The 13434-nt window shown below is 40.4% G+C and overlaps 1 protein-coding gene across 1 annotated transcript in view; it reads left to right on the top strand.

The window, feature by feature from the left end:
- Positions 1–542: 542 nt before the first annotated feature.
- CHORDC1 (cysteine and histidine rich domain containing 1) overlaps positions 543–13434 on the top strand; it is a 32675-nt gene continuing 19783 nt past the window's right edge. Inside the window, exon 1 of the mRNA XM_035897097.1 lies at positions 543–561. Within this exon, the coding sequence (XP_035752990.1) occupies positions 543–561 (19 nt within the window). The remainder of the gene's footprint in view (positions 562–13434) is intronic.

The following is a 13434-nucleotide window of genomic DNA, read 5'->3' as shown; positions in this document are numbered from 1 at the left end:
CTAGTTTCAGTGCTCTGAGAGCACTCTGAACCAAACCACAGAAACTGGGGATGGTTGGGAGATCCACTTCAAAGGTGCACTCTCAATCCAAATCAAAACGTTAATGGAGATGAATCCAACTCTTCAGAGCTTCCAGGCAATTGTCTTCTTAGCCCTCTTCAGGTAGGTCAGAAAAATCTGAGCTTCCTTCCCAGCATGAAGCTGTTTTGTTTCTGTATTTTTACATTTATGTTACTCACTCTCACACTTCCAGTTTCTGCAGGGTACATCATTTAGAGCAACAATTTTCAAGCTTTCCTACTTTGTAGAACCCTAATGTATTTATTTTTTCACTGGAAATGGCAGTCCGTATATATCACATTTAAACAATAAGCTTGCCTTTCTCCGATACCTTGATTAGGGCCAAGGACCCCAAGGAAGTGGCCCAAAGATCTCCAGAGATTCAGAGGCCCCAAGAAGGAAATCATTGCTTTAGATTTACCCACAGAACAAAAGACAGAACCAGTAACCAGCCTACGACAATAACACAGCACCTACGGACGATGCCCTACTTCTGGAGAGGTAACTATGCCTCTTCAAACGCCCTCCTACTCCGTGCCACTGCATCTCTCCCATGCGGTTCAGGATTAAATCAGAGTAATCATACAAGGGAAAGAAAATTCCACACATGTTACAATTAGATGAAAAAAATGTCCTTTTCAAAGCTCAGCATCACAGATCATCTTTGATTATAAAGACATTTTATTAATCATGATGACTCCATGTAGGCCAGAATCCATTGCAATAATATGGAAGATGACAGCATAACCAAAAAAGAAAGGAAAATGAAGGTAGGCATTGTCTTTATTATTCCTTTATACCGTAATGTCTTCTGCAGGATAAATCAAGTGGATTTTACAAGCGGTGTGTTACAGCACAGATTCATTTTTCATAGCTTTCATAGACATTTTTCTGCATTAAGCAAACAGCTGCCAAATAAAGGCTAAACTGCGCTTCTGGAGTCAAGCCATCCCTTGAGCAGTTTTGCATGAATCACATTGTGTTTATTGGTAGCCTCAGACAAACAAGCAGTAGCCCTGACTAATGACAACAAACGTAATAAAATAGCTATGCTTCATTGCTTCTGGGAAAGAGGGCAGAGGTAGCATACCCACGTTCCTGCTCATTCCGATGCTACACTGAAGTTTCTGCCACTGCCAGACAGGACAGACATCCCTTCCCAAATTATTTCCTAAGGAAGAAGCACCTGACCAACAGCAAGTAAATTAGGTCTGACACAGGTTACCTGGATTTAATTCCTTGCCTTGACGAAGACTTCCCGCGTGACTCAGACAAGTAATTTTTCTGTCTTTCTGTTCCCAAGCATTATGTATGGAAATAGTTATTTACTTCAGCGAGTATTAAGAAAATGTACATAGCACACTGAAGAGGCAAGAAGAGTCAGACAGTCCAAGATCTTTCCCATGTGGGATGCGTTGAATTGTTTTGAGAGATGCTATATACAAGCACAATAACTTTGAATAACTTTGTTATAATAAAAGATCCTGATTCGTTATTCTAATTGTCTTCCCAGCAATACATGGAAAAGATTATACCCGAGTAATATTTCATGGTATTTTTCTTTAGAGCCTGAGCAGTCACTGGGATATTGAAGTACGAGTGCCAGCATTCCTTTCCCAAATCAAGACTGAATACACAGGATTTAGTGCAGCAGCACCACCTGTCGGTAAATTTGTCACCAAGTTACCTAAAAAGCAAATAGAAAATTATCAAAGCAGACCATGAAATGAAATGCTATAACCCGCAAACTTTATCTTCAACTGTATCATCTTACTGCCAAGACCCATACGTGAAACTAGGACCCACATCAAGTGGCACCCATATTATTAGTGCCATGGAAATACGGTTCCACATGAACCATTCTTTTATTATAGGCAACGTTTTCTTGAGCCAGAATTTCACATTTTTTACCCTCGGTAGTTTTGCAGCAGCAAAGGCTGCCTAATTTACGCAGAAGCTTCAGATTAAAATCAGGGTGGTTCTTCAAAGTGAGTGCACACAGAAAAGAGTGCTCCTGGAAGAGGCAAAGCCATCGTAAGTGGCAAACAGTTTATCAAGCTGTCAGCAGTGTCAGTTCTGGCTGCGAAATCTGAAAGAGCAGCAAATGTAAGGTTAACGAGCGATTATTACTTCAGGAAGGGTGGCATTCACATAACTGTGAAAACAGGGAAATCTCACAGCTCTTGCTGATGAGATTGTTTTTCCAATGTGGAATAGTAACTCAAATTACTAGAAGATTGTAAGGAAAACACACATCTCATCACCTTAAGCTCAGAAACAGGCTGTAGTGTGCAGATAAATATTTTGCTCACTGCTACAGCTTGCTATGGGGATGTTAAACTGGGATTACAGCACATCGTAATAGAGGCAAATGATGTGGAAGGGAAACTGCCATCAACTGTAGAGATCTGAGCAACAATCTGGGAAAAAAAACAACCACCACCCAGATAATTTCACCAAATAAACTCAAAATTTAAAAAATCTATTGTCAATCTAATCTCATGTAATGTCTTTGCCTTTTACATTGAGTGTGTCAGCCTTTCTAGACCAAGAATCCATCCTCAGGCAGGTGCTGCTGTGCTTGGACTACGCCGCTGTAGTTCACACGTGCCCACGGCTCAGAAGCGTATCCACCACTACATATCTCTGCAGGGTACTGTTCTTGTTTAGAGCTCAACCTATGGTGCTGAGAGCATCCTAAAGCAGACCCAGCCATCATAACACTTGTTCTCCAGCTGAGCATCCACTCAGAAGAGCTGTTCCAAAGCCCCTGCTGTCTTCCACTGCCAGCACAAGTTCAGCAAGCAACGCACTTGCACCCTTCAGGGTCCATTCTCCAACCACAAGTGCCCGAAGACAACGATCTCTGGCTTCCATTACGCAAAAATATTGATACTTTGGTTTAGATCTCTAGTAACTGATTGCCTGCTCATATACTTTATGCAATAACTCATTATTTGTATTATGGATTTAGGCTTAAACAGCTGGTCACACGACTATTTGCCTTCTGCTTTGGAGAACTGCGAGTCCAGCCAGGCAGCTTAAATTCCAAGTACCCTGGTTTTGCCAATCCTGCTTCTAATGACTCCTGCCAGACAACATGATCAGTGTCAGCAGTTTCAGTGCTTAGTTCCTCATACTGGTTACATATGAGCAATTGCAGAGCTCTCCTCCTTTTCCACATTTCTCACTGACTGACACATACATTTATTTACAGTTAAATAGACTCGGGCTGAGAGAGCTGGACTTGTTCAGCCTGAAGAAGAGAAGACTGAGAGGGGACCTCATCAACACACACAAATATCTTAAGGGTGGAAGTCACGAGGACGGAGCCAGACTCTTCTCACTGGTGCCCAGTGACAGGACAAGGGGCAATGGGCACAAACTGAAGCAGAAGAGGTTTCAGTCAAATATGAGGAAGAACTTCTTTACTTTGAGGGTGGCAGAGCACTGGAACAGGCTTCCCAGGAGGGTTGTGGAGTCTCCTTCTCTGGAGATATTCAAAGCCTGCCTGGATGATGTCCTGTGCAACCTACTCTGGGTGACCCTGCTTTAGCAGGAGGGTTGGACTGGATGATCTCCCGAGGTCCCTTCCAACCCTTGCCATTCTGTGATTCTGTGATTTCACTTCCACCAGAGCTACAGAACAAAGGGAAATACAAGTGGCATGGAGGACAAGCAGCAGTTGGGTCTCTTCATTCCTCACCTGGTCTCTCAGCACCAGCCAAGGGAGGAAAATTTCAAAGGGTCCAGCAAAAGACACTTTACAGAATGTGGTCTTTTCCACTTTTTACTGCAATAGGGTTTTCACTTCGTTTCTAGGAAAGCAGTTCCACGGAAGGTTTGTACACTCTAGCCTCTCTGCAAGAACACCAATGTTCATTGCTCTCCAGATGGAAGCATTACCCACAAATAACTGCACTGACATTTGCTTTTTTGCTCTCTTACTCTCTGCCACAACCATGTTAATAAGTCAGTAAGAGCAGGAAATAGAGACCAAGATGTTTCAGATGACTGTTAGTCCAGTTCAGATACCCCAATTGATTTGGTGTCCCACATAAGCTATCTTAAAAGAACCTCAGTTTTTCAGCAAATAGTCATTTAGCATTATATGAAGATAAAATAACATTCAATCATCTCTAAGAAGATGCCAAGTACCAATTTAAAGCAGAGGGGAACAACTTTGGGTTTCACTAGGACTTCTCACTTGGAGAAAAAGTAATTATATTTTATTTCTAAAATATTCACTTGTGCCTATCTAGAACTTACGCTTTTGTACCCTGCACATTTGAAAGTGCAGTCACCGTGCACTTCAGTACTATGCTGAACTGAACTCCGTATTTGCAAAGCATTTTTGAATAATGTGGGCATTTTTCCCCTATATTGCAAAGAAACAAAAGGATAATGTATTGTTTGTAACAGTACTGACAAAATACCAGAGCACTCCATTAACAGCAACTTTTCCTTCATCAACTCTCTTTGATTTCATACCATTGTTTTGATTCCCCAAAATAAACATTTTGTCTCCTTCTTTTGAGACGAAACAGTTAAGTACAGACAGAGAACTGGTAAGCATTATGGTAATGATGTCTAAATATAATCCTAAGGAATTTATTATTTATTACACCAACATTTGTATTTTCATTGAATAAGTTCTTTTTGGGTTAACCCTCTCCTAGCTTCTGCCTCAACAGAAAACAGGGCTGTTGGTAAAACTACTTCGGAGTTTTTCAAATGCCCAGGTGCTACGATGGAATCCACAGTCGATTTTACCTCTGGCATCTTTGCAACACCTACATTTTTACCTAAAAGACACCTTACCTGTGAGTATGTTTTCCCTGCATATATGCAAAATAGACGTCTGAACTGTTGTTTAGTTATTGATTATCTCAGTATCTTGGCATGTTTTCCATACAGTACATACATATTCAGTCTTTTTAAGCGTGCTTTCTATATCTGTATTCTAATATCTATATTCCATATCTGCATCGATATCTGTATATACCCATTATTTATATTTCCTGCCATCCTTTGCTGCGTTCTGTATCAGCTCATTCAGTATCTTCATCACTGTAATTGTTGTGGCTCCACTACCAATTCCATACATACTGCCCTATACATACTGCCCCAAACAATTTTATATTTATGCTGTGAAGAACAAAAAACGGGGAGAGGAGCACACATGAAATAATGCTCTGCTGTCGTGATCTTGGGTGAATGTTTTTCTCTGACAGAAGTTCAGCAAGAGGAGACTATGAAAGCTGCAGTCACTCCAAAAAGCTGCTAATTTTAAGACAACTGCTGCAAAATTGTAAGAGTGGCAGAGCTTGCTCTGGGGCTTTTCCTTTTTCTTTGCTGTCCTGTGTAGTTCCAGCAGCTCCAGCCTGCTTGCCTAAAAAGCCAGGCAGCGAGACTGATGCTCTCTTGAACTGCTGTTTCAATTTACTGATAAACAGATCAAGCACAGAATGCTTTCTTTTTCTAGCTTATTTTATTGGGGTGACTCTTCCTAATGTCACATTAAAACTCTGCTCCCTCCATTTCCAAACTGTCCACTAAGTTAAAAAAAAAAGACAAACCCCACTACTATAGTTACCATAGAAACTATCTCCAAGATATAGAACAATCTCTTAAAGAAGTCTGCACAGGAGTACAGAGTATCACCAGAGCTGTGATACCATGGTTCAGAGGGAAGCGAGGGACGGGCTGTGCTCCAGAGCCTGAATTTCTCACAAGTTTCTCTCAGTGATGAAGAGTATCTGCTGAAACAGGAATGGCTATTTGCACAGCGAACTGACTCACCAGGGGGTCACATGAGTATCACAAGTCCACCGCAAAATAATAAAATAGAGTAATAAAACTTATCCATTCACATCTTCAAGTCATTACTCTTGTTAAGAGTATGACTGGGGTGCTGCAGCAGTCCCAGCCGATGGAGAACGCTCTCCACATTTGTGTTCATATCTGTGAAAGAATGACAGAATTCCTCTGGATGGAAATAATGTGTTATCTGGTCTTCCCATGGTACTGACATCTTCCAGTCTTGCGACACTACGAGCAAAACAAATCTCTTGTCATTTCAGCCCATAAATGGCTCCCCTTGGCATTAAAACGTCTGTAAAAACCATAATTACAATTGCAAAAAAACAGAGACAAAACCCAAGTAACAGATCCCACATGCATTCCCAACGCATGACATCTTAGGCATAAGTGCAGACACTTTTCTACTCAAAGATGCTGCCAAATGAAAAAAAAAAAATGTCAATGCTATTTGTTCCTGCTACTAAAAAAAATATGTTTTCTGAACTGCATTTCAAAATCACTTTGTATTGAGAACGCCTGCTGGAACACAATTCAGAGCTGTTACAGGAGAATTCTGCTACCACCTTCTGGCTGACAGAAATACTTAGCACTTATTTAACCAGCATACACGGAGTTCGTAACGTGTTTGCTGTTTTTTCAGTCTGCACTCTTCACATGTTACTGCCCCATTTTCTTTAACACAGAAATAGGAAATACACACAAAAGAAGTTGCACCTCCATTTCGCAAACCTTTCTGATTAAAAGAAAAAACAAGTTGCATAGCCTAAATATTTAATTTGAATTTTTTTAAGTATTTCAAAATCATTGTTTTGCAATTAAGATTTAAATTTATCATAATTGAAATGAAACTTCTTGACACAAAACTAAGTAGGTTTTTTCCACTACTTATCCCTCCAAAAAAAAAAAGTGCGGTGGTTCAACCCAATTTATGTCATTAAGCTATCAATGAACAAAGAAATGCATTGTTTACTTTGCTGTAAAAATAATTCACAAAAGGTGCAGTCCTGGAAAGTCTTCTGCACACTTCTCCCCTTGCACATGGGATTCAGCCCCACTAACTTCACAGGTTCAGAACCAAAGACGATGGGTATGCTGGATGGCTGCTTCTGCCTGAACACAATTGCCTGCAGCAAATGGAACGAAAAAAAGAGCATAACGCAGAGCACAGCCTTGTTAGCTGTGTTATGGCCTCTTCTACCGTTGCCACAATTTATTCTTAAAGCTTCTGGAGTTATGTAACAAAATCAGCACTTCTTTCTTTTGCTCCGAAGCAACTGTCCAGCCTTCAGCTGAAGAAAAGCCTGAAGCTGTAAGATTAAAGGCTCAGGAACATGATGATAAGCTGAATGAACTTTGTATTTAAATATTTTAATTAACCTTATTTTTAAAACAACACCTGATTTGGAGAAGTGTTCGAGAAAGCACCTTGAATGAATCTGGCAATGCTGACCAAGTGAAAGTAATCACATGAATAAAAAATACACAAGGTCATCGTTATTTTCCATAACTAATACCAGGCTACTTTCTTCTACTACAAGTCCCTGCTGTTGCTAAAACAGGTGGTCTGAATTCCCCCTTCGCATGCACGACAGCAGATTACTCGTGTTAGCTCCCTGCGGGATGAAAGAAGGAAAAAGCCGGAGATGGGGCAAATGAAAGCTCAAACACTCAATTTGGTGGTTGTGAAAACATCCACGAAATAAAAGCGAACACATTACTGCACTGTAACTTTCAAACATCTGATCTAAATTTTGTTTTCGTTCTTCTCCCACCAGTATTCATGTAACCCATCAACTTTCTTTTCAAATTCCTTTGGGTCACAGCATTAGTGCACTATGTGTACCTACATGAATTATCTGAGTTTTTTCACTCACCTAGGGAGCTGATTTTTTTTAACTTCATCACAGCATTTGTGTTTAATTATTCAGAGATTTTGTTGTATTTCATCCTTGTCTCAGCTGCAAGAAGGATGAAAAAGATCATTATAATACATGCATCACTGCGAGTTATTACAAAGTACCACTCTACAGAATGGCTATAGAGATTGCATCAAAGAGGTTTTATGCTCTGCAGCTAGGTCAAAGGCATAGAAAAATTTAAATGGGGAGGCATCAATGCATTATTAGGACTTAACCCATATCCTACTGAACTCAGTAATGAAATTTCCAGTCTCCTTATCGGGACCTGAAAGCAGACTTCTGAAAACTGATTAAAAATAATGTTTTCTAGGTTTCAAAGGCCCCTTGAGAATCCAGCCATAAGTGACTAAGCCTCTCTCAAAATGAAATGCAGGCACCTAGGTTACATAGATGACACCTTTGAAAACTCTACCTTAAATGACTTCTTATGATCACACAGCAAGCCGACGCTAAAGCCAGATATCAAAGGCAGGTGGTGAGCCTTAATGAAGCATCTACTCAAATTCAGGCCGTGTTTCAGCAGCAAGCACTCAGGTGGATTATAAAAAGCGGGTGCTGTTTAATCTCTCTTACCTCCTGGGAAAAAAACAGCATTTAAAAAAAACGTTAGCAACAGCAGTCACAGAAGGGGGGAAAAAAGTATTCTCTCCTAAAAATCCAGCCCTTCTGCTTCTGCATGAGATGTGACGTTTTAAGATGTTCTGCCTGACAAATCTGAGCATATTCAGTTGAACTGGACAGTTTCTTGCAAACTCTGCAGGCTTTTGACTCTCTTAGCTCTTCGGGGATTTACATTTGTATTTAAACCTCTGCTAAGCTTCCTAAAGAAAGGATTTGTTAAACTATTTCACATTTTCGTATTTCCAGATGTGAAACAAAGTTACCTGCCTCAACTCTCAATGAGCCCCCGGAGTCCCTTTAAGTTTCAAGGACTCCTTGTCTGTTCCAAGGAAGTTGATGGAGCCCAAAATGTGCTTTGCCACTGATGAGAAGCCAAAACACTCAGGTGCCACCCAGACAGCAGCACTGGTCTGGAGCTAGAGTCTTGACAATCTTCTCCCCACCCGCTGTCAGTTTTATTCAAAACTGGTTTAGTTGGGTTTGTTTGGGTTGTTTGGTTTTTTTTGCAATCCTAGGATTAGCAGTTCTGCATGAACAATGTCCTGGTTTGCAGACAGAGGGATGAAAGGCTCCTCACCAAACAAACTGGCAAGCAAAGCAGCAGATTCTGCATTTTGAGAAGTGAACTGAAACATGCTGTTTCTTTAGAGGTTTGGGTTTTACAGTGAAACCCTGCTGTTTCAAATGCTTGGAAATTTGCGACCATCTCACGTGTAAGTTCCATTAAGCATGGGTGAGATGGGATGACTTTTGACAGGTAGAAACTCAGGATGGCTTTTGGTAGAGGAAATCTTTGCACAGAATCTAGCTCTGCGCAAAAAAGGGGATATAACCCCCTCTGCTATCAGCCAGAAAACACACCCAGCATGTTGGGACACAAAGAAAGCATTCAGTGTCCAAAAGATGGGCGCACTGACACGCCATCTAGCAGAGAGAGCCGGCAGAGGATAACATTACTAAACCACACCAGATCTGATAATGTATTTCCAGGCTCAGAGCACAGTGAAGAGGCACCACTTCTGCCCGCCTAAAGCTGTCTTTGACAAGGAATTGCCTTGCCATCCATCATTTGACAGAATTCAACCTCACATTCCGCTCATTTCACCTACCTGTTTGGTCTAAAGCAACAAATACAGCTCTTGGTGGACGCTTCTTACTTGGTAGAGAGTGCCTTGAACCGAAAACTTCCATAATAAGTCCTTAAAGTATTGAATCACTGTTTTTAGAAACATAAATGTTAAGAATAATACAATGCATGGTAGGCAGGTGTAAAGGATGAGAAAGCTTCCGATGCCAGTGGTCGCCTCCAGGGTGTAATAAGCAAACATTTTCCATGGGTTCTCAAGACCACAGGCTGGGCGCTAGCTCTGCACTCTAAAAGGCAACGCATATTCCTGGTTGCACTAGAGTAATCCGTCCAGCTACCACTTTGGGGGAAGCAGAGAGGAATTAGAAAAAGAAGAAAATAGTGTCACGATGAATGTGTTGCTGTGACACGTCAATCTCCTGGTCCAGATAGTGGATAATGAATCCCAAATTAAAAAGGATTTTGTCTAAGGAAAAAATCGAACTCCTTCACCACAAGAAAAACTAATTTTCACTGTCTGATCATCTAATTTGACCCCCTGAATAACAAGACATGGGAATTTCCTGGGGCAATTCCTGCTTCAGATATATAATCTGTGCTTGAAAGACACTGTTTTACATAGGTGTATATACACGTATGTATATATGTGTGTATATGTGTGTACATAAAACCAATAGATACCATACAAAACCAATCATCCATTTAAAGCTTCCAGTGATGGAATAATAATAATAATAACAATCCCATCAATCATCACAACTCTTAAGACTGGGCATCTGATTTCTGGATTGCAGATGCATAGCTTCCCTTTCCAGCCACTGATTTTTCCCATCCCTTTCTGTTAGCCTCACTGAATCTGTATAAAAAATGGCAGTTTTCCATGGCATTATACAAACTATGATCAAGTCTTAACCTTCTCTAGAATTACTTCAAAATTCCCCTCAGTCCGAACATTTCTGACATTTTGTAACCATCTATGATCAGCAAAAAAACTGTGTTCTAACCATCAGTATGACTGGCACTGACAGAGTAATTCCCACCAACTTTTTAAGTCCATCCAAATGCACACACACGTACAAGTCCAGAGCAGCAGCACATTCTCCTGTGTAGGTCTGTTCATTATAGAACACTGCTTCTGTATGTTTTTAAGTGTAGAATTGCTCATGTGAGAAAAATAGAGCATGTGTAAATAAAATTTTAAAAAAGTTACATGAATGCAAATCTCTTGCTATTTCTCAAATAAGGTATCTCAGAACACCAAATACAAGATCCAGTTGTTAAAGATACCATAAAAGTTTGTCTAACACTCTGGAAGACTTTCCAACTGAAAATAAAGGACAAAACTAATCAAAAATTATATATGTAGTTTTAATGTTTCAAGTTCTAGGAACCCAAAATCCAGTGACCAACCGTTAGCCAGTCATTCTGTATCATTCTGAATCTCAGTTGAAAACAGAGGTTTCTACACAAGATATACAAGAATAAATGTGGTTTTATCATTATGCACACAAGACAATGATATCAATCTGATTTGAACAAATTACTCCCTAAATTTTCAAAACCGGATAGAAAAATCTCTTACGCCTTCCTATCAAGCACAGGAACCGCCTTTTTGAAGCTGTGCAGAGTTCTGTGGGATTATTATTGCACACTGTGAATCTGTAGCATTTTCAGCAGGCAGAATATATGCGATTTCAAAAGACCCACTTAATTACAATTTTGCTTGTATGCTCTTCTGTGAAACAAGAAACTCATTCCATTTCACATCACGTATGAAGAAGACAGATACAGCTCAGTAACCTTCAGAGAACCCATTATGCGTTTGTTAAAAATAACAATAAACTAAGTTTTCAGATTAGTTTTTCATTTTCTTTAATGTGATACACTACAAAATCCAGAGAAGCGTGGCCAGCAGGTCGAGGGAGGTGATTCTGCCCCTCTACTCTGCTCTGGTGAGGCCTCACCTGGAGCACTGCGTCCAGCTCTGGAGCCCCTCTGCTATGGGGACAGGCTGAGGGAGTTGGGGTTGTTCAGCCTGGAGAAGAGAAGGCTGTGGGGAGACCTGATTGCGGCTTTTCAGTACCTAAAGGGGGCCTATAGGAAAGATGGGGAAAATCTTTTTAGTAGGGCCAGCTGTGACAGGACAAGGGGTAATGGTTTTAAACTAAACCAGGGTAGGTTTAGACTGGATCTAAGGAAGAAATTCTTTCCAATGAGGGTGGTGAAACACTGGCACAGGTTGCCCAGAGAGGTGATGGATGCCCCATCCCTGGAAGCATTCAAGGCCAGGTTGGACGGGGCTCTGAGCAACCTGATCTGGTTAGCGGTGTCCCTGCTCCTGCAGGGGGGTTGGACTAGATGACCTCTAGGGGTCCCTTCCAACCCAAACCATTCCATGATTCTATGAAATCTTGAACTATGAAACAGAAACATTCTTGGTGAATTTGTTTCTGGAAGATCTAAAGGCATATCCCCCCCATCAGTGAGACAGTAACTAGGTGTGGAATAGCACCACATTATACTTTTGGGGAACTACATAGATTTAAAATGTTATTTTCCACCCCACAAGTTTTCTCTGGGAGCGTTTCAACCAAACTCCATCACTACCATCTTCGGAATGCTACTCCTCAATCCAGTAAATATCACGCTGGTAAAGTAATGCTTTTTGCATTTTTATACAGATATTCTCAGAACAAAAATTGATGCTGCCTCTGCAGAAGCATAACTTTTTTGCATTGCACAAAGCCAAAAAACGTCGGCTCCTTCCAAAACCCACGTATGCTTGCTCACTATGGATGAAACGCAACCAGTCACAGGAATAGCATAAAACTTATTTTATGGATATAAATCAGACTTTTATTCTTATGCTGTACTTTCACTGACAGCAAGTAAGGTGAATTTTAAGAACAAACCTTGGCCCTGCAGTAACAATGCAAATACACCTACATTAATTCTGCAATTAATATAATAATTCAATAATAAAATAATAATAATTCAATCTTGTCCTTATAAAATAAGGTATCCAACACGCAGAAACAACTTAAATGCTTTCTGTATAAAAAAGGGAAGCACAAAACTTAATTATATTCTTACTTCCCCCCTTTCTCCCCAAATTGTTTTCCCCACATGTATTTATACAACAAAATGCTCCTGGCAAATAGCAAGGGAATGTTTTTTCTGCTTGAAACTAAGCGGCTTATCCTCCCAGCCTCACGACAGGTCTCAGTGGGAGCTTCAGATCAGAAGCAAGCACTTGGTATTTGATGGCTCAAGCAAACCTGTTTCTTGACCAAGAATACGTGTATCTTTATGTAAGATGATGAAGCAAGTGCAACGCATCTCACAGAAAAGTTTGCAGAAGTTTAGGACTACGCTGGAAGCAGTCTCCTGATGATCCTTTCCGCGCCCTCCAACTCCCTTCAAAGAAGCACTCACAGGGATCACTTCACCTGCTCATTCTATACACGTGCTTCAGGATTTGCGATACACCATACGAACTCCCAGGCATTTCTATTTTAAAAGCTGTGCAGTAGAGACGCAATTAAAAGAAACCAATTTGTATTTGCCTGCAGAAATGTAGGTAGCTATAATTGTCATATACAACCTATAATAATACATCGAAGAAGCTGGCACACCATAGAGGACATGTAAATTGGGCAGCTGCCAGGGGCTTTCAAGGTAACTTTCAGGGAACGGAGAGAACAAAAAAAAAATCCTTTTCAGGGTCATTTCTGATGGTAGTATCTTTGTTTCTGTGCAAATGAGAAAATCCTTTAATACAAAGTTTTTTTTTTTTTAAAAATTAAACTCGCATGTATCACATTTACAAAGTAAGCACTCATAGTTTCCTAATTACAGTCTTTTTACGTAGCCAGTTATTTTTTTTTTTTTAAGTGACTTAGGCAACCTACATTCTCAAGAACA

The sequence above is a fragment of the Egretta garzetta genome, unplaced genomic scaffold, assembly GCF_000687185.1.
Source record: "Egretta garzetta isolate BGI_Z169 unplaced genomic scaffold, ASM68718v1 scaffold137, whole genome shotgun sequence".
In the NCBI taxonomy this organism is placed as follows: Eukaryota; Metazoa; Chordata; class Aves; order Pelecaniformes; family Ardeidae; genus Egretta; species Egretta garzetta.
The sequence above is the reverse complement of the archived record's forward strand: the minus strand, read 5'-3'. Positions and strand labels throughout refer to the sequence as shown.